General features: G+C 47.4%; 1 protein-coding gene across 2 annotated transcripts in view; it reads left to right on the forward strand.

The window, feature by feature from the left end:
• Positions 1-27,658, forward strand: part of TP53I3 (tumor protein p53 inducible protein 3) — a 159,022-nt gene that overhangs the window by 118,318 nt on the left and 13,046 nt on the right. For both annotated transcript variants that reach the window (XM_085610595.1, XM_085610594.1), the window contains 2 exons: positions 10,053-10,265; positions 15,279-15,475. In XM_085610595.1, the coding sequence (XP_085466721.1) occupies positions 10,053-10,265; positions 15,279-15,475 (410 nt within the window). The remainder of the gene's footprint in view (positions 1-10,052; positions 10,266-15,278; positions 15,476-27,658) is intronic.

The following is a 27,658-nucleotide window of genomic DNA, read 5'->3' on the forward strand; positions in this document are numbered from 1 at the left end:
AACGTGACGTCTTCGGTTTGGCAGGGCATTCACGTACGTAGTGGCCTTTTTTGCCACAATATAGGCACAATCCTTGTTTACGGCGTGACTCTTTCTCCGTGGCTGTGAGGCTCGCTCGTATTGCGCTGATGTCCATGGGTTCTCCCTTGGATGCGGTGGAAGTTTCAGGACTTCCCACCGTCACATAGGATGGAAGGGATTTTCCTTTTCTCCCATGATCCCCCTTTCTTTCACTTAGCCTATGTTCCAGCCGTAATACCAGGTTGATAAGGCCCTCACATGTCTTGGGTTGAGGGTCAATATGAGCCACAGCGTCCTTGAGCTCATCGCACAGCCCTTGATGGAAGAGCGCCGTCTGTTTAGCAACAGGCCACTTGGTTTCCGCAACCAGCCTTCGGAACGCGTTGAGATACTGCACCAGGTCGTTGGATCCCTGTCTCAACTCAAGCATTTCACGGTCCGCCGTGTACGAGTCAGCCCTTCTGTCGAATACCTTCAGGAATTCCTCGCGAAAAGCACCCCAATCACATAAGAGGGGGTCGTCCCTGCTCACCAGAGGTACGGCCCATTGTGCCGCGTTTCCAGCCAAATAGGATATAAGGAAAGCCACACGAGCTTGACTCGTGGGGAACGCCTTTGGTTTGCACGATAAATGTAGCGCCACTTGTGTGAGGAATACCTGCACTGTGTTAGGATCCCCACTGTACCTCTCTGGTGTTGCCAAGGGGATGGCTACCGGCATTTCCACTACTACCGCAGGGGTCTGGTTCGTGAGGGAGGTGCTGGGCGTGAGCGGGTCCAATTGGATAGCATCCAGTCTGGCTTTTACATCGGCTGTTTCTTGCCTAGAGGCAGCCACTTCAACTTGCATGGCCGCTAAAGCAGCCAGCACATCATCAAGTGTTGCCATGTCTGTTATCGACCGGGAGACAGTTAGTGTTATTAAGGTCGGATATTTTGTAACGCCCTGAACGTCTCAGGATCGTTTAACAGACACGACAATGAGGACGCAACCACTTGTGAAGGGTTAGTTCTTTTAATGAAGGCAAATAAAATACAAAGAACAAACAAAAGTTAAAGTCACTGGAATCCTCCAGGCTAAGTACGTTACCAGCCCACAGCACGGATGGTCCTAACCGTCCTCTGCATATACGCCGATCCCGGCGTATGCCAACAGAGGGCAGAAATGAAATGGCCGACAATGCCAATCGGTAGGCTGTGAGGGGCACGAAGAGTGTTGGGGAGAATCGAGGAGTCAGGGAAACACCCAGCCGGGGTCTCTACCTGAAGGGAGCAGCCGCTCAACCTCTTCCTCAGACTGCACCGGGACGCGGAGTCACCTCCTGGTGATGTGTCACCGATACCCCAATCACAAGCAAGAAGACTGAACCGAGAGCAGCCGCTCGATCGATCCTGTGGACTTCCGAGTCTGTAACGCGGCAAACACCTCCTGGTGTGCGTTACAGCTGGCAGTCCCTGTGTCTCTGGTCGGGCTGGGAGTTACGACTCCAACCAGCAAAAGCGCCACTGCGCTTGGACTCAGCCGAGTCAAAAAGCGAAGCTCAATGGTTGACCGGTAGAGCTTCCGGGTCCTTCACAGGTGACGATGGGGCAAGACACGGCCCAGGGAGTAACGACTCGACCTACCTCCGTTCTTGCCTTACTGGAGCACCACTCCGGAACACTGCTCTTCACGAAGCAGGTACGTCGGTGTAAACACAATATCCGACAGCCTTGTACCTCATGGTTCCTCCCTTTATAGGGAGTGTTTTCCTTGAGTTATGTAACAGCTCTCCTGTTTGCATAAGGGCGTGTTTTCCTTGAGTTATGTAACAGCTCTCCTGTTTACATAAGGGCGTGTTTCCCTTGAGTTATGTAACAGCTCTCCTGTTTACATAAGGGCGTGTTTCCCTTGAGTTATGTAACAGCTCTCCTGTTTACATAAGGGCGTGTTTCCCTTGAGTTATGTAACAGCTCTCCTGTTTACATAACCTCTCAACCGCTAAGCATCCTGGGAGATGTAGTCCGTTTTCGCTGGTTACCGTTTTCCTCCCCTCGTATGACAGGAATTCTTGACACTTTACTGCAAATCATTGACGAGCTCATTGTACAAGGAGTGGTTGTAGAAACCGACTCCAATGTATGTAATTCTCCGATTATTCCGATTCTTAAACGAACTGATCCAAAAGCACCCCCAGTATATCAATTAGTTATTGATCTGCGCGAATTGAACAAATGCATTGTACCACAATATCCCGTGGTCCCAGATATCTCGTCATTACTGACAGCTATTGATTCAGAGGCAACGTTCTTTACTGTAATCGACCTCAAGAACGCCTTCTTCAGCGTCCCAATCGATCCGGAAAGTCAATATTTGTTCGGATTCAGTTTAAATGGACGAGGTTTTAAATTCGCACGCGCACCTCAAGGATTTACAGAAAGTCCTAGCATCTACAGCCAAGCACTGAAAAGACAACTTGACAGTATCCACATGCCTGTTAACACTGCACTGCTTCAGTATGTCGATGATCTGCTGATCACCTCCCGAAGCGAACCCAAATGTGAAAAAGCATCACTGACGGTTTTACATTTCCTAGCCGACAAGGGGCACAAGGTGTTCCCTTCAAAGCTGCAATTTTGTGCCCAGCAAGTTGTGTACCTAGGGCACTTGCTGTCCAAATGGGGGAGACAGCTCACACCTGACCGTATCCAGTTAATTGTAAACATGTCACCACCCAAGTCACAAAAGGAGGTACGGGCCTTCATAGGCCTCACTTCGTACTGCAGGCAGTGGATTCCCCAATACGCATTTCTAGCAAAACCACTCATTCAGTTGACAACCCAGGAGGCAGCGACTTCGACTGTCCTCCCTTGGACTCCAGAACATACACAAGCTTTTGAAGACTTAAAGAAAGCTTTATGCCAAGCACCTGTTTTAGCGACACCATGTTACAGTAAGCCTTTTACACTCTTTGTTACAGAACGTGAAGGTACTGCTTTGTCAGTACTCACGCAGGAACAAGCAGGATCACACAAGCCATGTGCTTACTTTTCTAGCACATTAGATCCCGTAGCTCAAGCTCTTCCTGCGTGCCTGAAATCAGTTGCAGCGACAGCTCTAGCGATCAGACAAAGCGATTCCATAGTATTAGGACATCAATTGACAGTACAGGTACCACACGCAGTAGAAGTTCTCTTGAACCGGACACAGACACAACACTTGACTATAGCACGACTGACAGGTTACGAACTCACATTGTTTCAGCCACACATAGAAATCAGACGTTGTAGTACATTAAATCCTGCCACACTTTTGCCATTAAGTGGAACAGACCCACTGGCACATGATTGTATTGAAGTCATTACTATTACGACAAAACCCAGACAAGACTTGACAGATGTCCCATTACCAGATCCAGACCTGACACTTTATGTAGATGGTTCATGTATGAGAACAAGTACAGGAAAGTTAGTGGCCGCTTATGCAGTCACGACAGACACCGAAGTCATTGAAACAAATTGTATCGACACCTTATCAGCTCAAGCAGCAGAGCTTATTGCTCTGACACAAGCCTGTATTCAAGCCAAGAATAGAAAAGTTAACATATACACAGATTCACGTTATGCTTTCGGAGTCGTACACGACTTCGGAGTCCTTTGGCGAGAGAGAGGTTATTTGACTTCTCACGGTGCCAACATTCAACACGGTCCCCTCATTCAAGCTCTGTTAGATGCAATACATCTGCCTACTTCGATATCTATCATGAAGTGCAAGGCCCATACAAAAGTCACCGATATCATTTCCCAGGGTAACGACCTAGCAGACCGAACAGCTAAGCAAACAGCACAGAATCAGACTCCTGCAACTGACTTGACAAAGACAATAGTTCAGACGCCGACACACTGCATGACAGTTAAGGATCCCGCCCTTGATGTAATTGACATACAGACACATGCTACACCAGAGGAAATAAAGAAATGGACTGAATTAGGAGGGATCCAAACAGATCAGGGATGGATGACGAAGGGAAAATCTATATGGTTTCTCCCTGACTCAATGGTTCAAGTTATCATTAACACAATACATAGTCCAGCACATCTAGGAGAAAAAGCTATGTTAGACAGTATTCAACACATTTGGTTCAACAAACACTTACGAGCTGCAGCCAAACAGAAAGTCCGAACTTGTATGATTTGTTGTCAGTTCAATCCAGGTAAAGGTGTACCTGTAGAGCAGGGTGGATTTCAACCTCCCGATCACCCTTTTGAAGTCCTCCAGATGGATTATATCCAGATGGAACGATGTCGAGGATTCAAATATGTCCTCGTAGTTGTATGCGCTCTTTCCCGTTGGACAGAGGCGTATCCCGTTTCAGATTACACTGCCCCGACTACTGCCAAACAATTAGTTCGTGAATTCTTCCCACGGTATGGTTTGCCCCGTATCGTGTACTCAGATAATGGCCAGCCGTTCTCATCCGAGCTAATGAAACACATTTCACTCTTGTTAGGCTATCAATGGAAATTCCACTGTGTCCGACATCCCGAGGCAGCAGGTCTCGTGGAACGTCATAATCAGACCCTGAAAATACGACTTTCTAAAATCTGTAGAGAGAAAGGTGTCGACTGGATAGTAGCCTTACCGGTTGCACTATTTTACATGAGAATGGTGGCACATTCTCGCACAGGGCTATCCCCGTACGAGGTGGTCTTCGGTAGGCCACCAAATATGTGGGGGACGCCTATACCTCGTAAAATAACTGATGTTGATTGTAATATGCTGACAGATTACCTTGCTTCCTTGATGTCTGCACTACAATCTTGCCGTTCACTGGTATCTGCAGCCTTTCCCGACAACACCGAGGTAAAGCCCCATGAAGTAGTTCCGGGAGATCTCGTTTTCGTCAGAAACTTCGACAGGAGGAGCCCGTTGGAGCCTCGCTGGCTACAACCAAAGCTGGTTCTTCTAACGACGAGGACAGCAGTGAAGGTCGAGGGTCGCAAGGGTTGGTTACACTCGAGTCATATCAAGAAATTTCATGGACTACCAGCCGATGTGAACGCTCAGCCCTGCCCCCTTCCAGAGACTGATTCAAAACTCCCCCTGGTTGAAAAGACCGAATCTCAAACTTATAAACTGAAACTAAGGTCTAGCAAGTCAGACAATTCGATTGTTTAAGTCCTCTCCAAGGTGAATCGGTTGAATTAAGTCTTGACATGTATCCTCTAGACCGAATGAGAGAGAGAAATAGACAGAAACAGCTCAAGAAACATGCATACTGTAAATCACTTCATAGTCACTGTATAGTGACATTGTTGATTATGTTTTTTCTAAGTCTTTTTATTATTGCTGCAAGTATACTGTTACACATGTACTATCCTATTTTCAAGAGTGCTTATAATGTTACAGCCGAACATTCTTTTAGTGAACTACCTCCACATGAGTTGTCCTATAGATTTGCGCTGCGCAACAACACATTCATTAGTATGTTACATCATTCCCATCAGACCAGCAATGCTACAAATTGTTGGATATGTGGCCGACTCCCTCCCTATCAGAAGTACAAAGGAGTTCTGCCTCTCTTTCCGTACCCGTTTACACACAATGGTTCCTGTGGAGCATGGTTTAGTTTGATTAACTCTTTAGATTCAAACACTGTAGTTTATCAGGGCAACTGGGTATGGGGAAACCTGAACTTAGTTTTGCTTAAAGCCTGTTATCCTAACAAGGAGGGACTTCCCAAAAGAACAGGAACTGACCTAGAAAATGAAGTATATGGATTAGGTAATTTTACACTTAACCTCATGATTCTGAATGTTGAATCTGAAGCTACACTAGTCTTGCCTACTATGTCCGTATTACCAGTCAAAGGTGAATTCTGTGTAAGAAAGAATGGTTCAGTACACCTGGGTCATAGTAAATGTACTACTGTGATCGAATTCGGTGATAAAGGCAAGTCTACATTTAGAGCTTCCCGTCACTCCTACTTCATCTGTGGCCACACCGCATATATACGCCTACCCCTAGATTGGGATGGTACCTGTTACATTGCATTCCTTCTGCCACCTGTTTTCCTAGCCCCTCCTGATTATCATAGAAATACCAATCTAGTACACCATAGACCCCAGAGAGATATCCCGATTGTTGACTATACCGAAACAGCATGGGAACAATATACAGACTTCAATAAAGGTCTCTTTCCTTACATAGGGGTTGTCTCGAACAGTAAACTGATACGTAGATTAACCAGAACCCTTGAAGCAGTAGTGAATGAAACTACCTCTGCCCTAGGCAACTTAACAGAGGAGCAGTCTGCGATGCGGATTGTTGTTCTCCAAAATCGTCTTGTCCTTGACGTCATCCTAGCAGATAGGGGCGGAGCTTGTAGGGTCATCGGATCAAGTTGCTGTGTTTTCATCCCAGAAAACGCGCCATCTGTATATAAAGCCATAACTCGTCTTCACAAGATTGCAAACCAGATACATCAGAATGCAGGCACCTGGACATGGTCCGGTTGGTTCTGGAGCGTGTTGTCAGCCTGGGATGGAAGGTCCTATCCTTCCTAGGTATTGGCCTTCTCATAGTATTCAGTTGCTGCCTATGTCTACAATGTGGACCAGCGATGTGCGGCCTGTGTGCCACATCGTGTATTCCACGTTCAAGTTTTCATTCAAGATCCCGGAAGAAGAAAGAAGAGCAAATGATGTTACATGAACAGATTGATGGATTCCTGAAGATCGATATTTCATCAGGGTCCGTAGGGGACAAGGAGGGAATGAGGAAATATGAATTTTTATGGTCAATTGTGTCCCCTATCTAGACCCCAACGGCTCCATGTACATGCTACAAGTACATGTATGTTCCCTCCACTTCAAGCTATGAAGACGCAAATACAATTGTGTCCAACGTTAATATGTACTCTTTCAGATCTGCCATGAATGGGCCAGATATTCCGTTTCTAAGTATGCCTTGCCACCGTCTTTATATGGTATACTTTTCACGTTTTCCAGCTCTGGCAAGGTAGGCCCTGAATTCGGCCCTGAATTCTGCCATCGAGCTTTTCCTGCTTCTGCCTCTGAATGCTCCAGCCTGGACCTGCATCTGTATCCATGAACTTTGTCTTACTTCCTGCGCGGCTAACGGTGCCTAGCCCGGCCTGTTGCCTGCCAAAAACTGTATTCAGCCTTCAAGTTATCTGTTCCGCTCCTCAAGAAATGCATTCCTGTCTAAATAGCTTAGGTAAACATCCCTCTAGCTGCAGAGCAAAGGGCCCGGCCTTACTGTCTCCGTGCAAGTAATTCATGACTCTCGTTACCATGGTAGGCCCATGCCCCCTCGCATCTCATATAGACACTTAGACGCTTGTACACGCACTAGCAGTCAGTATAGATCTGTCCGAGAAGACTTTTTCTTCTAGATAATATAGTTCTTTAAACACAAGATATTAGATATGATTTAGGACTAGGTTGTCCTGACACCCCAGACTTCTGTCTCCTCATGTAGGGCTAAATGTCAAGTTCCCTTCACCCTCTAGTTACACGTCAATCATACGTCATGCGGCTGCGCGCGCATCTCTACCATGTATTTTTTGCTGACTTTGCAGGATTCTCTTATGGATCCACCCACTTGTGTCATCATCATAATGACGTTTTTAGTATACGCCTCTATACACGCCTATTGTAACGCCTTTTCTATTACGTATGTGTATTCTTATCAGCTGTTACGCCTCTTGCATCTGTCTTTACTGTAATGCATTACTATATATGCCATAACCTGTCAATAATGTATTGCTGATCCCTTCCTGAACCTTCGTGGTGACGGAACTCGATTGCCTGGTTCGAACCATCATTCCTTTGTAAGGAATAAACTCCCTATTATACCCTCGAATACCACGGATTCTGCCTCTTATTTTTACTGAGTTATTCGTATTGTATTTTACCGCATAAATTAAGTTCAGGTAATTTAAATTTACCACACTGGTTAGATGTACGAGAGGAATTTGAAGAACAAGTATTCACTACTCTTTGAAAAGAAAAGAAATGGCAAACTTTGGGCAAGCCGTGACAAAGCACTTCTAAGAAGAAAAGCCTCCGACACCTGTAACACAATGTGACTTGACACCCATTTCTACAATGAATGATAGAATCTGCTAAAAGTATCTTTTCAGCAAAACTATTGCTGCTCCGTTTTCCATAAGGACTTGATAAGATTTTTCCCCAGAGGAGAGAAATTAAGGATGTGAGGCTCAGGAAAATGGCATTGAGTTCTAGGTGGCTGATGTCAGGAGCTCGTCCTAAATAGCTCAAGGACGGTGTGCCACATGCGCCAGTCAATATGCATTTCAGCCTTGTTTTACCAAGATAAATTGAATCATCCTGAATTGACACACCGGAGTAGGAAAAAGACAGACCCTGGATGGTCTTCATGCCTGGAGAGACTCCAATCTGCACTCCTCTCGACAACTGGATGGCAGGTGTTTAGAGCTTCCTGCTGTGAAGAGTTCTCATTTGCAATATTGCCAAAGGAACGACATGAATACGTTTGGCGACGGGACCTGGAGCCTCTGCTCCATTCTGACACTGACTTTGTCACCAATGAACTGTTTTGCAGCCCCTGTGATATGTGTGGCATGAAACCAGATGGGATTTACAATGATAGATGGAGAACCCCAAGTTGGGTAGAGTGCGGCACACTTGCCAGAGCTGTCTAAACATTGTTCTGAATAGGTTTCACCAGCAGCCATGTAAAGTAAGGAACCTGGAGAGCTTCTTGCAAGCGAAGATGAACAGCCACAGCAGAGTGCACCTTCTCCTCCTTAAACATTGCAGAGGAAGAGTTTAGATCCAATGCTGCTCTCTTTAGTTGTTTGCATATTTTTAGAAGGCATACTATGTGAGCACTGGCTGAAGCTGGAAGTGTGGGTTAGGAATCAGTGACCCCAATGACCTCTTTCTAGTATTGAGAACTACTAAATGGGAGGGGGGTTTCTGTTTTGAGGTTGGCAAGTAAGCATGTATAGCTGGAATCCCTTCAAACAATCTTTTAAGGAAATCTAGGAAATCATGCTGCTATATTTGAAGTTTATCGATATAGATCAAAAAGTCAATCGTAGTTCTGCTTGGCTTTTTGGATTATCAAAGGCGCTTACTCAGTATTGACAACTAATGATCATGCATCACAGCACTGCACTTTTTGCATTCATCACCTCCTTTTATTCGGACATACTAACAAACCTTGTTGTTTGTCATACCTGTTACTACCATATAATACCTCATAACTGCAGTGACAGCACTACCTGCCTGCTCTGATAGTCTGTTTTATCTTCACTGGGTGATATTGGTGAGGGTCTGGCCAGTACAGTCTAATTCCCCCTTATTAACAATGCTTTTTTTTCTTATTTGACCAACCGTTGTATAAGCCGATCTCTCGTCTATGCTCACACCTCTTCTATGCTCACACCTCTTCAATTTAGAACTATCCTGCAGGACAAAGTATGAGTTATCATCCTCTTCTCCATGCTAGTGGTACTCTGCACTCTGCATTTGATACCCCATGTCAGGCTTAGCAGGTGTCCTGCCCATTTAACCGTTCTGTATTATTTTCAATTTTTTGTGGTTCCACTATTAAATATTTTTATGTTTTCTTTGCTGCTCTCAAATGACCCTATGTTAATCTCTCTCCGGCCTTTGGGCACCACCCATCTCCTCCAGGTTTCTAGAGCAGAAATTCTTAGGTGTATAGTACACATCATGTACTAAGTCGTCAGATGCATCCAAGAGAGGCCAGCGGCTTGATGGGCTAAACAGATTGCAGTATACAAAGCATTATGGTGCTGAGTGAACTGTTAATGTCTCACTATTTTATTGATACATCTGGCCCTCCATTAGTGAGTGGATAGAGGCATCTGCTGGCTGTCTCTAACCACAGTGACTACTTCAACACAACAAATAGTGTTTAGCTGTTATACTGTAGTACTCTACTACATTAGGATTCACTCTGATATCACATAGTAGATAACTGTATTTAATATTATTCATACCTTTTAATGCAGGCAAAGTACAAAAAGGAGAGACTGTGCTGATCCATGCTGGAGCCAGTGGTGTAGGCACAGCAGCAATTCAGCTGACCCGATTGGCAGGAGCGATTCCCATTGTTACAGCAGGCGCTAAAGATAAACTTGGGATGACTGCAAAGCTTGGGGCGGCTGCAGGCTTCAACTACAAGGAGGAGGACTTTAGTAAAAAGGTTCTGGAATTCACCAAAGGTAAGTTTAAAATGCATATCACAGTAAGAAAGGAACAATGGCTCGTAGTATTCTTCCCTATATCATTTTGGTGTGTACCCTATGCAGAACATTGCTCAGTAAGCTTGATTGCCCTGTATGAGACTTACAGGTTCTAATTCATCTGTGGCTATCCTCCCGACAGTGACGGCTAGCAGTAACAAAATGTAGTGGGACGCGATGGCACACATCTCACCATAAAGGCGGCGCCGCCTCTCGCCTAGTGCGGCACTTATGTGCTAGCGATCCTTGTGTCCATGAGCAGGAAAGGGAAGGACTACCTTCCTGCTTGTGGAATGCGAATCCAACCAATCCTGTAGCTGCTCTCATGCTGATTCGGAATGAGAGCAGCTCCAGGATTGGTTAGAGCAGGCTAACCCAGCTCTCATTTTGAGGCTGGGGCCTGTGCCAGATATCTCCAGGCTCTTTCACAGTCCTTGGATTGCTGGGTCTACAGTGCGCATGTCAGATAGGATGGCTGTAGACAGCCCTTCAATCTGACATGGGCACTGTCAGGGGCAGCTGTCATCCTGAGAATTGAGCCCTGCACTCTTCTTCATGCTGCACAGTGAGAGCCAGTGGCAAAATAAAATGGCATTGATATACCATTTTATTTTTTTGTGTTTGCCTGCTGCGCTTGGAGCAGGTGGGACAACGCTACCCTGCCATTTAGGAGGAGCCACCCCTGCCTTCTGAGGTGCATAAATGTGTTAAACTAGAGCAGGATGATAATAAAACCTTTCATTTAAGTGCCAAGAGACAAGTTTGTGGTATGCGCTACATAAAAGGTCATTGCTTTGATTTTTGTGATGCTAGTGCTCATACTCACTAAGCAGGCCACGCATGAGGAAGGCGTGATAGCAGTGAGCCTCCCTTAGATTCTGATGGAACCTGAATAATGCACAATGTACATCTGTTGGAGAAGACCACAGGTTTCCTGTCTGCGCATACATAGGCACAATAGGATGATTCTTTGAGCCTGAGCAGAGCAGAGAGAAGATTGGAGTCCAAATTAATCTGCCACCACACTGAGCCCTTGGCTGTAGAACAAAATCAGTAGAAGCAAATAGTATGTGGCAAGTAATTGAGACTCAAAAATCCACAAATATTGAAACATCAACTACTAAGCTTATCCTAAAGAACCACAATGACTGAGGAACACAAATGCAAAAGATGAGAACCTTTAGGAATTTGGAAGGCTCTAAGTAAGTAGCTTTCTAAGACTGAATGTGGCGGTAGTGTGCCATGGTCTGCATTAGAATGAATGACAGTGACTATTCGGCTAGCACTTTTAAGGCCCTCATATGTGGAGGAGAGTAGCATCATGGTCTTTCTGAGAATGAGGTAGCAACAGCAACAGAAAAGCTCAAATAAAGAAAAGAACAGAAGTAGTCCATTCATTAGCACTAGTGATGAATAATTGAGAGTATCAATGCTTCAGTTCTACAAGCCTTGAGCAAGTCATTCTTTTGTATCTGGTACATGAGATTTAGAGCTCTCTCTGGATTAGGGTTATTTTCCATACTCGCACTGCTGAATGGGCCACCTATGCTTTCCACTGAGTGCCTAATCCAAGATGACCTCATGTAATGTTTTCCAAGCGATAGATGCATGGAATAGGCCCTGGCATGCCTTTTTATGAGGCTAGCTTTGAAAAGGTTGGATTATGCCATTGGGGATCCTCGAATTAGGGGTAGGCATGAATTCTGTAGCAGATCCTAGTATGGACAGAGAAACTAAGTTTGCAACCATGGGCTTACAGGCCTTTATGAACATAGCCTCATGTTGACAGTTCAATTATTCATCAGCAACTCATGGTAGTTTTTCCCGCCTAGACCACATCTTTACTCAGTAGATACATGCAGACAACTTTAAGGACACAATGCATAAAGCATGCGGAATTTAGGATCATTCCCCAGTGGAGGTGGTCTCTGATAGAATCTTTCCTTTGCCCTTAAAGGACAGAGCCCTCAAAGATAAATGAAGGGAAAGGGCAGACCAATACTTCCAGGAAAACAAGGGAACTGTTAAATCTGTTTTTATATGATGGGAAGCCTTTAAGGATATCATTCACGGTCTTGCACAGACCCTGATAGGAGGGAAACAGAAGAACGGGGGAAAAAATACGAGGTGCTTGAGTGAGACATTGACTCTTTAGAGACCTGTCTCCTAGTTTGAGAGACAGTCGACCTCTAACTCCACCACCAACTATTCCTCAAGCTGCATGAGCTGCGGGAACTGGAGGAAGATAGGGCATATGCTTACACATTGGCGACCCAGCACCGCCTGTATGATGTAGGTGATAAAGCTAACAAATTGTTAGCGTGGTTGGACAAGAGAGATAAGGGGCGGAATAGGGTCCCGGAGATCCCACGTACATACTTTGAGGGGATATGCACCTGCACGACTACCATATCTGTGGAGGACTGTGCTGAACTCCTAAAGGGCCTAACCCTCCCAATGCAGATGATAGGGGTACCCTAGAGCAAGATTTGACAGTAGAGTTAATAGCTAGGGCAATACAAGACCTGCAGTCAGGGAAAGTCGTGGGGCCCAAGGGTCTGCAAGTGGAATTATATAAATGCATGGCCAATAAGATGACAGAGCATATGCTAGATATATTCCAAACGGTACGAGAGGAGGGGTGCTTCAGAAGCTAAGGTCTTACTGAAAGCTCTGGCGAACAGGCTGCGGGAGGGGGAGGAATCACCAAAGTGGTCCATCCAGACCAATCAGGCTTTATGCCACATAGAGAAACACGGCAAAACCTGCAGCATCTCTGTGGGGTGTTGCACGTGATCAAAGCACCACACACTGAATGGGCTGTGCTCCTATCGTTGGACGGTAGAATGGCCTTTGACAGCATTGAGTGGAATTATCTCTTCATAGCCCTTGACAAACTGGGCTTCGGCCCCAAGTTTTGTGGCTGAGTCAAACTGCTATACCGGTGTCTACTAGCGCGAGTGCAGGCCAACAATGCATTGTCCTGAGTCTTTGCTCTGCAGAAGGGCACGAGGCAGGGGTGTCCCCTATTCCCTGAACCCTTAGCAGCCTGGGTACAAAAAGATCCCCTTGTCAGGAGATTCACACTAATGGGGAATGGTAAGAGCGGATTTACCTATACACTGACGATATACTACTCTACGCCATACAGCCCGTCCTCTCTGTCGCCAGAATATTGCAATTTTTAAAACATTTTTGAGGACCATTCTGGGTACTGTATCAACTGGGACCGGTCCTAAATATTTCCACTGGCGGGGGTAATACCAAAGCTCCCCTCGAGATGCACAGCTCAGGATGGTTTTAAATATATTGACATCTATGTCACCCGAGACCCTGGATAATTTCTAAATAAAAACCTGCTCCCACAGTTAGACCGACTCCATATGGATGTTGTGCATTGGTGGACACTCCTGTTATCGTTGGTGGGTAGAGCAGCCCTCTTTAAAATGAAGACTCTTTCACGTCTGCAGTAAGTTCTACAAAACACTCCCTTCATGATTCCACCCAAACTTTTCCAGAAAGGTTGACCATGAGGAACGGCTATTGTAATGGGATGGGGGCAGCTCGTGCATAGTACTTTGTAAAATTTAGATATGTGTCTAAGATAGGGGTCTTGCAGTCCCTGACATACTCAAATACTATTTGGCTGCACAGTTTGTGTCAGTCCATGACTGGGTGTCTGCAGACCGAACTGAGCCAGCATATCGAGTGGACAGGGAGGCCATGGGGAGAAAGGGGTATCCACTGGTTCTCTATAGGCGGGGGCAAGAGTGCGATCTGCCGACACATACTCAAAAAGTTGTGAGTGTGGTGCAAGACTACTAGATATCTGCGATGGAAGGGTAGGCTGACGGACAGTACCCTTTTGTGGGATAGCAATCTCCTGCACAAAGTTGGAAGCCTTGAGGGCTTCTCCAGATGGCCACTGATTTGGAGTAGAGCACTTGGGGGACGTATGGAGAGGACAGGCCTTGGTGATCTTTGAGGTCCTGCAGCATGAACATAAGTTGGCAGAGTTTGAACGTTTCAGACACCTACAGCTTGGACACACCCTCCGAGGGCATATTTTAGAGGGAGAGCAGCTGCCAGAAGCGGCAATGCTGGAGGATCATTTCCTACTAGACCCCTTGATGGACAAGGCTATCTAGTGAATAATTCTCCTGACCCATTGACTTTGAGAGAAGCATGGGAATGGAATATCGGGACAACTGAAGACGATGACTGGGTTGAGGCAGTGCAGAGTCCTAGAGAACTGGCAATATGAGCCCACTTTCACTTAGTCCAATTACGTACACTACGTAGATCGTACTATTCTAGAGTGCTTCTACATCGAATGGAGAGGAGTGATTCTGCCCTATCTCTCAGGGGCTGTGGGCAGGTGGGCTCCTTTTTTCACGTAATATGGGAATGCCCAGAAATTCAATGTCACTGGATGGGAGTGGTGCAGATAATGACCCAAGTCACTGGACTAGCAGTTCCTCTAGTTGCTAAATGGCACCTCCTGATGGCTGGTTGTGGGTGCAGGGAGAACTAAACGCAACTCTGGGGAGTAGTGATCCCCTCCCACCCAAAGTGAAGACTACAAAAAATGATATGGACTGGCACCAGCGAGTAGAGCAAGTGCTCTACCAAAGCAGGGGTTGTCCTAAGAAATGGGATAAGGTGTGGGGTAGTTGGCGCACTTACCAAGGCTAGTAAAAAGCTAGAGATGAGTAGGGAAGGAAAATTGCAAAGTCTTCTTTGTAAATTAGGAAGATTCCCCTTTGACAATGTTACCTTCATGTATATGATATGGTCAGCTCTGATTAACGTGTCCACTGTACGATTGATTCATCCACCATATTTGCTGTATACTGAGCAATCGTTCTTTAAAAAAGAGTTTAAAACAAATAAAGTGAAAATGGGATGACTGTTGAAATGTCAAGTGTTTCAGAAACGTATGAATGGTGATACTTCTTACAGCTTATCTTGGTTCGATATGGACTGTTTCAGGTGCCGGGGCTGACATTATATTAGACTGTGTAGGAGGATCCAACTGGGAGAAGAACGTGGACTGTTTGAATACAGACGGGCGTTGGATTTTGTATGGCCTGATGAGCACCGGGGAGATCAAGGGTGATCTCTTGTCGAAGATGCTTCGCAAACGGGGAAACCTGCTGTGCAGTCTGTTGAGGTCTCGCTCGCACAAGGTAAGCTCATGCCAGTAATACCTCAGGACATGGAAGTGGGTGCAGATCGTTCTTTGTCGGGCTGAATTCAGAGAAAAATATGTGACCAGCTAACTGATTCATAAATCAAATATTTTTGTATTTGGGAGCAAGACTTTTGAATGCTGATGTTCTGCTCCACATAATCATCATAGAATGAGATCTTACTAGGTTGCACTAACCTGTGCGCAGGATCCATCGGGATCCGGGCCCTTTTCCATCCCTCACCACCCCCAACAGTGACCATGTAAATAGGGAAATGAGGGCCAATGGCAGAAGCTTGGAAAGGGGACTGGGTAAGAGACAAGACAGATCACAGGACTCCATCTCTTTGCCCCATAACTTCAGCTGTTCAGTGAGGCCTACTGGATGTGGTGGATTAGACAAAGGCTAATCTTAAGTAACTTCTTATTTAGAGTGCAAATTGTTACTGTGTTTGTCAATGGATGTACCTGAACACTATCTCTGCGCAACCAACTCTCTGTACTTCGACATGGAACTGATAATATCTAGAACCTAAGCATACGAGAAATAAGTGTGTCAAATATGTATGTGCACTAGTATTTCTCCCTTTGTGTCAAGCTTTGTGAACTGCACACTTATTCGAGGAAGATGAGTTCTAGTCTCTACTTCACTTCTATAGAACTGCAAAATAACATTACTGTTAACACCCTTGTGTTACCATATCTTAGCAATTGTATGTGCTTACTAGAAAATGTAACAGAATATTCAACCACAGTCTTAATAGTTGAGATAATTGATGAGGAGAATAGTCTTATGTCTGTTTTCATCAGCAGCACGCCTTTCAGGATGCTTCTCTGTCATACAATGGACCAGCAAAATATTCCTTTAGGAAGCAATAGGCATCATTGTAGCACGATTGCTTTTCAAGGGACACTGAACCACAAGGGAAGGTATACCAATAATCCAACATGGCCGTCATCTCTGTAGCACACACAGGAATGAATAACTTTTTTTTTTTTTTTTATTGACATTTCAAAATTATAGGAACTATAAACAAGAAAAACAAAAAAAACCCAGACTGTTGCACAACAACATCCATCATCCAGCGAACACTTAGTGCACAATATGCCAGTAGTTAATAGGTACTACGGGTAGTTTACACTGTACAGCTAATCCCTCGGATTTGCTTGTAAATAGTTAATCAGGTAGGACCAGTAGTCTCTTGGTTTGGCGCCAGTGGACATTTCCCCCTCGTAGGTATGTAAAACTTCTCGACAATATGTCAGATCTTGTAGCCATTGTCGAATCGTTGGAACAACTGTACTATCCCAGCATAGCGAAATCCTACGTTTTGCTAACAGCAAAGCTACTACACAGAACTTGCGCCTCCTGGAGCGCACGCCCCGAACCAGGCCCAATAAGCAGGTGCGAATGGTACAGTCAATATGCGTTCCCACCAATTTTCCCAACTCTCTCGTAACATTTGACCAGTACTCACTTACTCTCATGCAGGACCAGGAAAGATGTAAGAAATCTGCCATATCAGCCCCGCAACGCTTACAGTGTGCTTCTGGTCGTAAACCATATGCGTATAATCTCGCTGGGGTATAATACGTTTGGTGCAAGTATTTATAATGCACCATACGCAAATTGCCATTTGGCGTTAGTACACCAGTGAGCGCACACGCCAGGGCCCATTCTTCCTCCGTAAGCGGAGTGTCCAATACCCCATTCCACTTTGTCATTGCATGGACCGTCGTGGCAGCTATATCCTCCTGCAATTTCACATATAGTTTAGAAACCATGTGTGCATTGCTAGGCGTAGTGAGCATCCACTGAAAGGCTGATAGATTGGGTGGCTCTGCAGGATAGGAGGGATAAAGCGTTTTAATCACGTGCTGCAATCTATAATGGGTGAACCGAAACAGTGGTGTTTGATTACTGATGTATGTAAGCTCGCTACACGTCCTAAATTTACCCTCGTCATACAAATCCCCCATTGTAGCTATACCCACTTGTTTTAATTGGTCCAAGCCTACTCTTTCTTGAGTGACTGATAAGTCTGGGTGGTGTGATAATGGTAATGCCGGAGCATAGAGCGGTAGTTTGCCTGCTAATTTCCCCATTCTGAACCATGCCGCATTTGTCGTGTCTATGGTATTTATATCACGCTTATGTAGAGGGGGCCAACGATGTGTAAGGATAGCCGACAGAGGGATTGGGAGCGCATCTCCTTCCTCTATTGCTACATGCGTAACATATGGTATCGGATGATACCAATAGTGCGCAAATTGCGCCTGAGCACATAAGTGGTAAAGTAAAAAATCTGGGATCGCAAATCACCTACGCGCCAGCCCATATCAACCTCGTCACTAATGCAGTTAACCGTTTAAAAATCACAGAAGGCGAGGAGGAGCCTAGCGCGCAACCAAGATGGCCGCGTAGGCTTGTGGCTCCCGAGGGCCTCCGCAACCTCCCACGTCTATCCTGTCATAATCCTGATCTTTTCGACGGGCTTTTGTCTATGATCTTACGCTAAGGTGCCACTCATTTTCCAAATCGAAATTGGACTCCGGGAACCTGGTTTTTTGGCGACCTGAAGTTTGCGGCCTTCTCCGGCTTTGATCCCGGACTCGGGTTGGTGAGGTGCCCGGCTGCAAAGTGAACAACAGCGGCATGCCAGGCTGGGCCTGCCCTGGAACTCGTACTTTCACTTTCGGTTTCGAGTTGACCGACCGAAACTGTTGAGGAGACATCGGGAGAGCTGCATCGAGTGCGGAGTGCCAAGCCTGGACATCAGCTAGCGGCCCGGATCCCCGGGCCCTCCTCCGGGTGCTGGAGGGTGCTGACCTTGCTGATCGCCAACGATGACGACAAGAGTGGATGGCGACAAGCTAAAACCCAAATCTACCCGGAGGGGAGCCTATTCTCAGGCCAACAATATGGACCGCTATGCTCAGCCAAAGGGATCCCCTAGTGGATCACGTAAATCACCTGAGCCGCCCAAGGAGGCCTCGGGCGCATCACCCGAATTGACTCTGCTGGATGTCATGGGGGCCATCGAGGAGATGAAGGTGACCGTGAACCAGCAACTGGATACTCTGGCCAACAAGTTGGACTCGGTGCTGATCGATGTCACCTTGGTCAGAGCAGACCTGTCGAAAACCAACGACCGGGTCGACTCGTTGGCCCAAGCGACGTCGAGCCTAACGGTGGATGTGGCCGCTTTGCAGACGACGGTGCGGAGGTTGCAGCTCGCAAGCGATCTGACCGAGCGTCGCCTCGAGGACTCTGAAGGCAGGGCCAGGCGGAACAACGTCCGCATTATCGGCGTGCCCGAACGATCGGAGGAATCTGCTGTGGACCTTTTTGTGGCGGATCTAGTGGTGACTCATCTAGCACCCAAAGGGCTGAGCAAATTCTTCGCCGTGGAACGGGCCCACAGGGTTCCAGGGGGTGCGCCTAAGGTGCGTGCCCCCCTGCGGCCTATCATTGCCCGACTTTTTAATTTTCGGGATAGAGACGCTATCCTGCAGGCGTCGAGGGTGGCGGGGCCATTACGCTTTGAGAACTCTAATGTTAGCTTTTACCCAGACTTTACGCAAGCGGTTCAAAGGCAACGGATGGGTTTCTCGGCCATCAAACGGCGCTTGAGAGACATGGACTTTAAGTATGCGATGCTCTTCCCGGCTAGGCTGCGAGTCGAGCTAGATGGTCGCTCACACTTCTTCGACCGGCCGGAGGCGGTGGGAGAGTGGCTGGATGCCCTGCCCAAGAGTCGGGAGCCGGAGGGGCGGATGACGGAGAGCGGAGAAGGTTCGCCAGAGTAGGAATGGAACTGTGATTCTGGCGCTGGACTGCTTTGGTAACGTTTTGCGCCTGTGGCTGCACCGGACTCCAGTTGTTGACACTTTGCCCCGTGGTGTTTGGAGGTTGCGGGGGGCTTGCTGGGGCCCTTTCCTCCTTCTGGGGTTCTTTTTTTTGTCCTTCTTGTAGTGAATTTTATAATGGGGCGACAGGCACACTGCAGGTTGGGGGGGCTGTTTGGGCTCACGCAGGGGTGCAGGGAGGGGGGAGTTTTGTTGGGGTTGATGGGACGGGGTTGGGGATTGTTTGTTTGTTTCACAAGGCGGGATAATATTTCATGCTGTTCTACTATGATTGTGCCACCCGGGAGGGGGATGTTCTGTGCTGGGAGGGATGGGGGGTAGGGGGCTGAAACTTCTTTCCTGGAATGTGAATGGGCTGGGGGACAGGATAAAGCGGGGGGTAGTCCTGCAGTTTCTGAAACGTATCTCGCCAGACATTGTGTTCCTGCAGGAAACACACCTCATAGGGAACTCTTTCCATGCCATGAACAGACGAGGGTATCGCCTTCTGGCCCATTCTGGCTTCACTTCTGGCTCGAGGGGAGTGGGCATTTTGGTCAGGACCTCTCTCCCTTTAGTGGTGGATGAGGTGATCCACGACGACAGAGGGCGCTACGCTGCGCTGGTGGGGAGGTGGGAGGGTAGATTGATTACGCTGGTCACGGTCTACGTCCCGCCGGGCCTGCAGACGGCCACCTATGCTGATTTGGGACGTCTGCTGCTAGGGCTCCCGGGGGGGGTGGTGGTCCTGGGGGGGGATTTTAACGCTGTTGTTTCCGGAGTTGAGGATCGATACCCCCCTAGGGACCTCCCTCGGGCCCAGAGTTGGTTGGGGGGTTTTCTGGATGCCCTGGGACTGATAGATTGCTGGTGGTTGAAACACCCTGGACAGGCGCAGTATACCTTCCATTCTGGGGCCCATGGTAGTCTTTCGAGGCTTGACTATATGCTAGTTCCTGCGGCCCAAGCTGGGATGATCGGGGAGGTGAGACACTTGGCACGCGGTATTTCAGATCACTCCCCCCTTTTGTTGCACCTGGATATCGCCCTGGGGGCGGAGGGGAGGGTGGCGCCAATCAACCCCTGGTACCTACGGAACCCCACGATTCGTGCAGACTTGGTCAAGTCTCTGGAACATTACTTCAAGGACAACGTGGGGTCGGTGTCTTCCGCCATCTCCCTTTGGGAGGCCTTTAAAACGGTGCTCAGGGGACAGGCCCTATCTCTCATTTCCTCCACCAAAAAATGCGCTGCGCAGGAGGTTGTTCGGCTAGAAAATGAGATTACTGAGTTGGAGAGTGAGTTGGAGCAAGGTGTAACGGATGACAGATTGCATATCTTGGAGCTCAAGCAGGCCGACTACAAGGCGCTGGTTACTGAATCTGCTAGGAGTGTGAGCAGGGAGCAACAGGGACGTTTGTATGATATGGGTGATAAGGCCGGGAAATTGATTGCTTGGTTGGATAAGAAGGAGAGAGCGAGTCGAGTGGTACCGGAGGTTGAGAGGGTGGACGGTGTGCGTGTGATGGACCCCGGTGATATAGTTGATTGCTTTGCGGAGTATTTTCACGGGGTCTACTCTCCGGTCTCGGAACGCTCGGAGGAAGACTCTCGATTGCTGCTTCGGGACGTAGCTCTGCCCTCCTTGTCCGATGAGGATAAAGTAGTGATGGATGCGGCCCTGTCGTCAGATGAGATTGCTTTGGCCATCCGCTCGATTGCATCGGGCAAGGCCATGGGTCCTAACGGACTCCCCATTGAATTATACAAGTTGCGCCCAGATGTTATTGCGCCTTATCTCAGGGACATGTTCCTTGAGGCTAGGGCGGCAGGCTCTCTCCCCTCTGACCAACGTCTCGCTACCATTGTTGTTATCCATAAGGAGGGGAAGCCCCGTGATCGATGTGCTTCTTACAGGCCCATCTCCTTGTTAAACGCGGAACCTAAAATCCTCGCCAAGGTACTGGCCAATCGTCTGATCCGGGTTGTGGGCGACCTGGTTCATCAGGATCAATCCGGCTTTATACCCCATCGCAATACCGCTTTGAACCTGCGGCGGTTGCATGGCGTCCTTGCTCGCGCACCATTCCTTCGTGAACCGGCCATCTTGGTGTCCTTGGACGCTACCATGGCGTTTGATACCCTGGAATGGCCATACATCTGGGCAGCATTGGCGAAGTTTGGTTTTGGCCCGGGGTTCATCGGTTGGGTGAAATTGCTCTATGACAATCCGCTGGCACAGGTAGTGGTCAACGGACGGGTATCGGCTCCCTTTATCTTGGGCAGGGGCACCCGACAGGGTTGTCCGCTGTCGCCTCTCCTATTTGCGCTTTGTTTGGAGCCCCTTGCGGAGTGGTTGCGATGGGAACCCTCGATGCGTGGTCTTAGATGGACGCCGGAATACGAGGACCGGGTCTCCTTATACGCGGACGATATACTTTTGTATCTTGCATCGCCGTGCAAATCGCTCATCGTGTTGGTGGACGTTTTGAGCTCCTTCGGTCGCAACTCCGGATTGGTTATCAACTGGGCTAAGTCCTGTGTGTACGTTCTTTCCGGGGAGGCCCCCCCCCTTCCGCGGGGGTGCCCTATCCAGATTGCGACGTCGGGATTCACTTATTTGGGTATTTTTATAACACTGGACCCAGTGGCCCGCTACGAACGGAATCTTCTCCCCCCCCCTCCAGCGCCTAAGGGCGGATGTGGCGGGTTGGCGGCGGCTGCCTCTTTCGCCACTTGGCCGGGCAGCGTTGTTCAAAATGATGTCGCTGCCACGCTTTTTGTACGCCCTACAGAACACCATGGACCTGGTGCCGGCCCGTTATTTTCGGGAGGTGGAGTGTCTCCAGCGTCGATTGTTTTGGGATGGGCGGCCGCGGATTGCTCTTGCCAAACTAACCCTGCCATGGTACGATGGGGGGGTCGCCCTCCCGGACATTAAGCGATACTACTGGGCCTCCCAGTTGGCTGCCGTCAATCACGGGATGTATGGCCCTGCTTTGAACCCGGCTTTTGAGATGGACAAATTGCTATTGCCGGGCGGTGACTATAATCGAGCATTATACTCGGGGTCCCTCGATGCGCGGTTGACGGGCCCGACGCGGGTCGCGGTACAGGTGTGGCATGCAGCAAATGCGGCGATGGGGTGGAGGGATCGCTTGACTCGGGCTACACCACTGTATACATCTCAGCGCTTGGGCTATCTGTATACTACGAAAGGCTTTGAGAAGTGGGATACGATTGGTATCAGCACGGTAGGGGATCTCTGGACGAAAGGGAAATTTAAGACGTTCGACATGTTGAAAACTGAATATCAGTTGAATGATAGGGAATACTATCGGTATGCTCAGGTTCATCATGCCCTGTGCTCCGTGTTTCCGGACGCGGCGGCTATTCCGGAGAATTCCCCGTTGGAGGACAGGGTCTTGGACGGCCATGTGCCGGATAGCACCATTTCGCTGATTTACAAGAAGCTTATTAATGATCAGGTGGGTTTGCTGGCCTCATTGCGGGAGACTTGGATTGCCGACGGTTTGGAGCTGGACGACGAGGATTGGGTGTCAGCGGTGGCCTCCCCGAAAGAGGTGGCTATCCCGGCCCGATTGCGGTTCGTCCAGCTTAAAATACTCCACAGAGTGTACGTCACGGGGCCTGGTTTGATGCGTATGGGATATTCGGTGGATGGGTTGTGTAAGCGAGGCTGTGGGCTACTGGGGAGTTTCCTCCATATCCTGTGGGAATGTCCGGAGGTGACTCGGTTTTGGTGCAGAGTGCATGCTGTGTTAGAAGAAGTCACGCATGTGGCCTTGTTGCCGGAGGCGCGGCGATGTCTGTTGAATGTCTGGGAGCCTACTGATTACAATGCGACGCAGACGCAGTGGGTGACTCTGGGCTATATGGTAGCGAAGCGTGACATTGCACAATTATGGGGCTCCCAGAGGCCGCCCACGGTCAGCGAGTGGAAAGAACACATGGACTGGTGTATGTTCAGAGAGAAAACGGTGTACGTGGCGAGAGGCAAGCCTGGCAAGTGGAGTAAGGTGTGGGGTCCTTGGAACTCCTATCGCGGGGATATATGTGCCCCGCCTCAGACGCGTGAGATAGACGCCGCGCTGTCGCCCTAGCCCGCGCATTCCTGTACGCTCCTGCGACATGCGACTTTGGTTTCTTCGGCCTTGCCCCCCTCCCCCTCTGTTTACCCGGGTTGGTTTACTCCCTCGATACGATGGGCACATGCTACTGTTCTAAAATTCCTTGCCTTGTGTGTTTGTTGTTTTGCGTTTCTTAAAAATATGAAACCTTTGTTTGTTCATGGACTGCAACTGCGGCCGACGGCAAGGATTTACACTCCAGTGACCCCCTTTTATGGCTTCATCGACGTGAATGTTCCAGTTGTACCTAGGGTCACACTGCATTTTAGCAGCCGGCCTATTGGTTGTAGGCCCATACTTGTATTTCTCTGAAATCGTAATAAAGGTTTTTCAAAAAAAAAAAAAAAAAAAATCACAGAAGGGGGAATGATCGGTATATTATTAAAAAGATATAGGAATTTAGGCAGGACTACCATTTTTACAATCGCTAGGCGATCGGCCAAAGATAGTGGTAAATGTATCCAGCGATTTTGTTACTTGGGTATCACTTTTAATAGTGGTGGTTTATGGGCTCAGGAGATGTCTAATGTTAGGGCAAAAATGAGGAAATGTGCCTTTGGTATCTTTAAATTTGCTTCCAAATTGGGAAGTAGGCGCATATATGACATGTTGTATATTTACCACCACAGATGTGTATCTTTGGCCCTTTATGGTTCAGGCGTGTGGGGACATTGTCGCCATGAGGACAAGTGGAGGAAAATACATTTTTAAAAAGGCTCCTTTGTTTACCATCCTCAGCCTCTACCAGACTGACCCACCAGGAGGTCGGATTGGAGCACCTGGCAGACCTCATAGGATTAAGACCCCTACTGGTATGGAGATCCATCTGGTCTAAGGAGCAAACTGGCTTTACGAGGAAAATTATCAATGATTGCCTCCGTTTAGATAAATTTAGACTGATCCCATGGCTTAACTATACTATCACTACGTTTAGAGATATGTTTAATTTGAACGTCTTTGAAGACCCTGCCTGCGCCATTGATATACCGAAGAAGGAGTTAAAACATGTTTATTTGGGGGGTAAAGCTAAACTACGTAGTGATGCCACATGCCAGTTCTCTACCCATATATATTACCATTCTTATAATTCGGCTGAATTTGGTTTCTCAAAGTATCTAAAAGTGGTCACTAAACACTCTCATCAGCATGTCCTTACTAGACTGCGACTAGGGATAGTTCATAAACTGGTAGCTTACCCTCAAATTAAGAAACATACCTCTGCCCCATGCCCGTGTGATGGGATTTCGAAACAAAGTTCTGAGCATTTTTTATTGATTTGCCCTCTATATTTGTGTTTTCGTATCACTTACTTGAAACCACTTTTTAAAAAATACTTTGTGCTCACTGCGAAATCCGCTATGAGCCTTCTATTTGCACTTGATGAACCTGATGTGTATTATTTTACTGCTGTATATATTTTAAAATCTGTATCTGCAAGAAAAAGTATGTCTTTTTTATCTTAATGTGTTTAATCTGTTTTTAGTCAAACCCATTGGTTTCCGTCTTCCCATTGTCATGAATTTTATTGTGCTTTTATGATTGTTTTCTAAAATGATCGAATAAAGTTTTCTGAAGTGAAGTATCCAGCGATCAATTTTGCCCTCCATGGAATCTAGCGCTTTGCCGTAGTTGGTACGAATTACAACCTCCGGGTTACGGTGAAACCAGACTCCCAAGTATTTGACAGGGTCTGATTGCCATTCCAGAGGGAATTCAGTGTGGTGTGGAATCGTTGAGTCCGTTAACGGAATTATGATGGACTTAGACCAGTTAATTGTAGCCCTGATTGATGACCAAATCGAATATATTCCCTGAGTAGTGGGTCGAGATGCTGCTCCAGATCTCACACATATAGCATCATGTCATCCGCATATAAAGATATGTGCAATGGACGTTGCGGAAATTGGAGTGCTGAGTAGTGATGACCCTGCCTTATTTTACAGGCAAGCGGTTCCAGTGCTAACGTGAAAAGCAAGGGGGACAGCGGGCATCCTTGCCTCGTGCCCCGTTCTATCGGAATGGTCTCTGATATATAATTGTTCACGTTAATACGAGCTGTAGGGGCCGTATATAATGTTTGTACCCAGCGTAGAAAGATCGGTGGAAATCCCATACGTCGCAGCACGGTATGCAGGTAAGGCCATTCAATAGAATCAAATGCTTTCGCAGCATCCAATAGAATCGCAGCGGCTTTGGTATAGGGAATTAAGTAATGTGACAATGCAAATAACGTTCTGGTGTTGTGAGTTGTCGATCTAGTTGGGATAAATCCAGCTTGATCTGGCAATACCAGCCTGGTCATTAGGGGTTGCAACCTGGAAGCCAATAATTTGGCCAATATCTTGGTATCAACGTTGATGAGAGACAACGGCCGATAAGATTCACAGCATACAGGGTCTTTGTTCGGTTTTAAAAGGGCAATCAGCACAGCTTCTCTCAGTGTGGGCGGTAATAATTGCTTATCGTGCGCATCTCCGTACATCTCAACCAGATGTGGCGCCAGTTGATCCACAAAACGCTTATAGAATTCACAGGTGAACCCGTCAGGGCCGGGCGCTTTGCCATTAGGCAGTGACTTAATAATTCCCATAACCTCCTCTACCGTGATGGGCAAGGACAGATATTCCCTATGCGTGTCAGATAACCAAGCGATCGCCACATCTTCCAAGTAGTCCACAATCTCGGATGGTGTAGCCGTGTGGCGTGCAGTATATAACTCGCTATATGTACATATAAATTCGCTTAATATACCCTTCGTGTCGTGATGTATCCCCCCCTGTGCATCTCTAATCTTTATAACCATCTGTGGCGGGCGCCCTGTGCAGATATTGGATGCCAATATTCTTCCAGGCCTACCTCTACCTTCTGTACGCGCCACTTGACGCTTCAACACATACTTCAGCTCATCCTCTGCATAAGTTTAATATTCTGACAACACCCTCCGAATGTCACCTAGGGTTTTCACATCTCGCGTAGTTTCATACTCCCGTTCTAGTGCAGCTAGTATGCTCTCACGCTTGCTAAGCTGTTGGCGTATGTCTTTTAATATACCAGCGCTAGTACTAATACTGATCGTCGCTTTGAAGGCCTCCCATGGTAGACCTGGATCGTCTGTACTGGGCTTATTCAATGCAAAATAATCAGTGATAGCTTGACTGATAGTGTCAGTATACACTGAGTCTTGTAGGGCTTTCAAATTGAATCTCCAAGTGTAAGGGGGTGGTGTGTAATGTGGTATGTTAATAGAGAGCAGCACTGGGTTGTGGTCCGATAACGTTCTGGGCATGTGTCTCACCTCGCGCGTCCATAATAACACCTCACTAGTTCCCAACCAGCAGTCTATGCGAGACCAGTTGTTGTGTGCCTCTGTGGTGTGTGGCCTCCCTACCACCTGGATTACGGGTTCTCCAGATATCATGAAGCTGTGCATCGCTCATAATATTGCGCACCACTTCCGCTGCCCTACGATGTGGTTCTTTAGATCCTGATGATCTGTCTAAGTCATCACATAGTGCGACAGTTCATTCAGTTTTCGCTATAGAATTCCGGGTCATCCACATTCGGACCATAGGTGTTGATAAAAGCAATTCTCTGACCTCGTAAGTACCCCTTGATAATGACGTAACGCCCAAATTCATCCCGTATCGTACTATCAATTTGCAGCTGTGTCCCTTTCTTAACCAATATAATAACACCCCTGGAATAGGAGGAGTATGATGATTCATACATTGCCTCTGCCCATCTGCGCCCAATCTGATTTGTAGCCCTAGGAGCAAGGTGTGTCTCCTGAAGAAACGCTATGTCAATGTGGAGTCTGTCGAAATAAGCGAAGATTTGTCTGATTTTTTTCGGGTTATTGAGACCCCGGACATTCCAAGTTATCATATTTAAATGTGTAGGTTGTAGCCTATCTGTAGACAGCACTAGGGAGAAATATGCGTCTTGTAACGTGTAATGTTACCCCTACTTGTACACCTTATGTGAGTGAATAAAAGTCTGGCAACATCAGGCATGAAACCGAACAACTGGATAGCCGCGATGTTTCTCAAGTACAACAGTCTGCAAACATTGTACCCCCCCTTGCCCTCCCCCCCACCCACTTCAGCACCCCAACCATGCCAAAGACACATCCCCAACATAGTAAATAACAGAACTAAACCACTGCGTGGGTATAACCCGCT

Source organism: Triturus cristatus, chromosome 6, assembly GCF_964204655.1.
Source record: "Triturus cristatus chromosome 6, aTriCri1.1, whole genome shotgun sequence".
Lineage (NCBI taxonomy): Eukaryota > Metazoa > Chordata > Amphibia > Caudata > Salamandridae > Triturus > Triturus cristatus.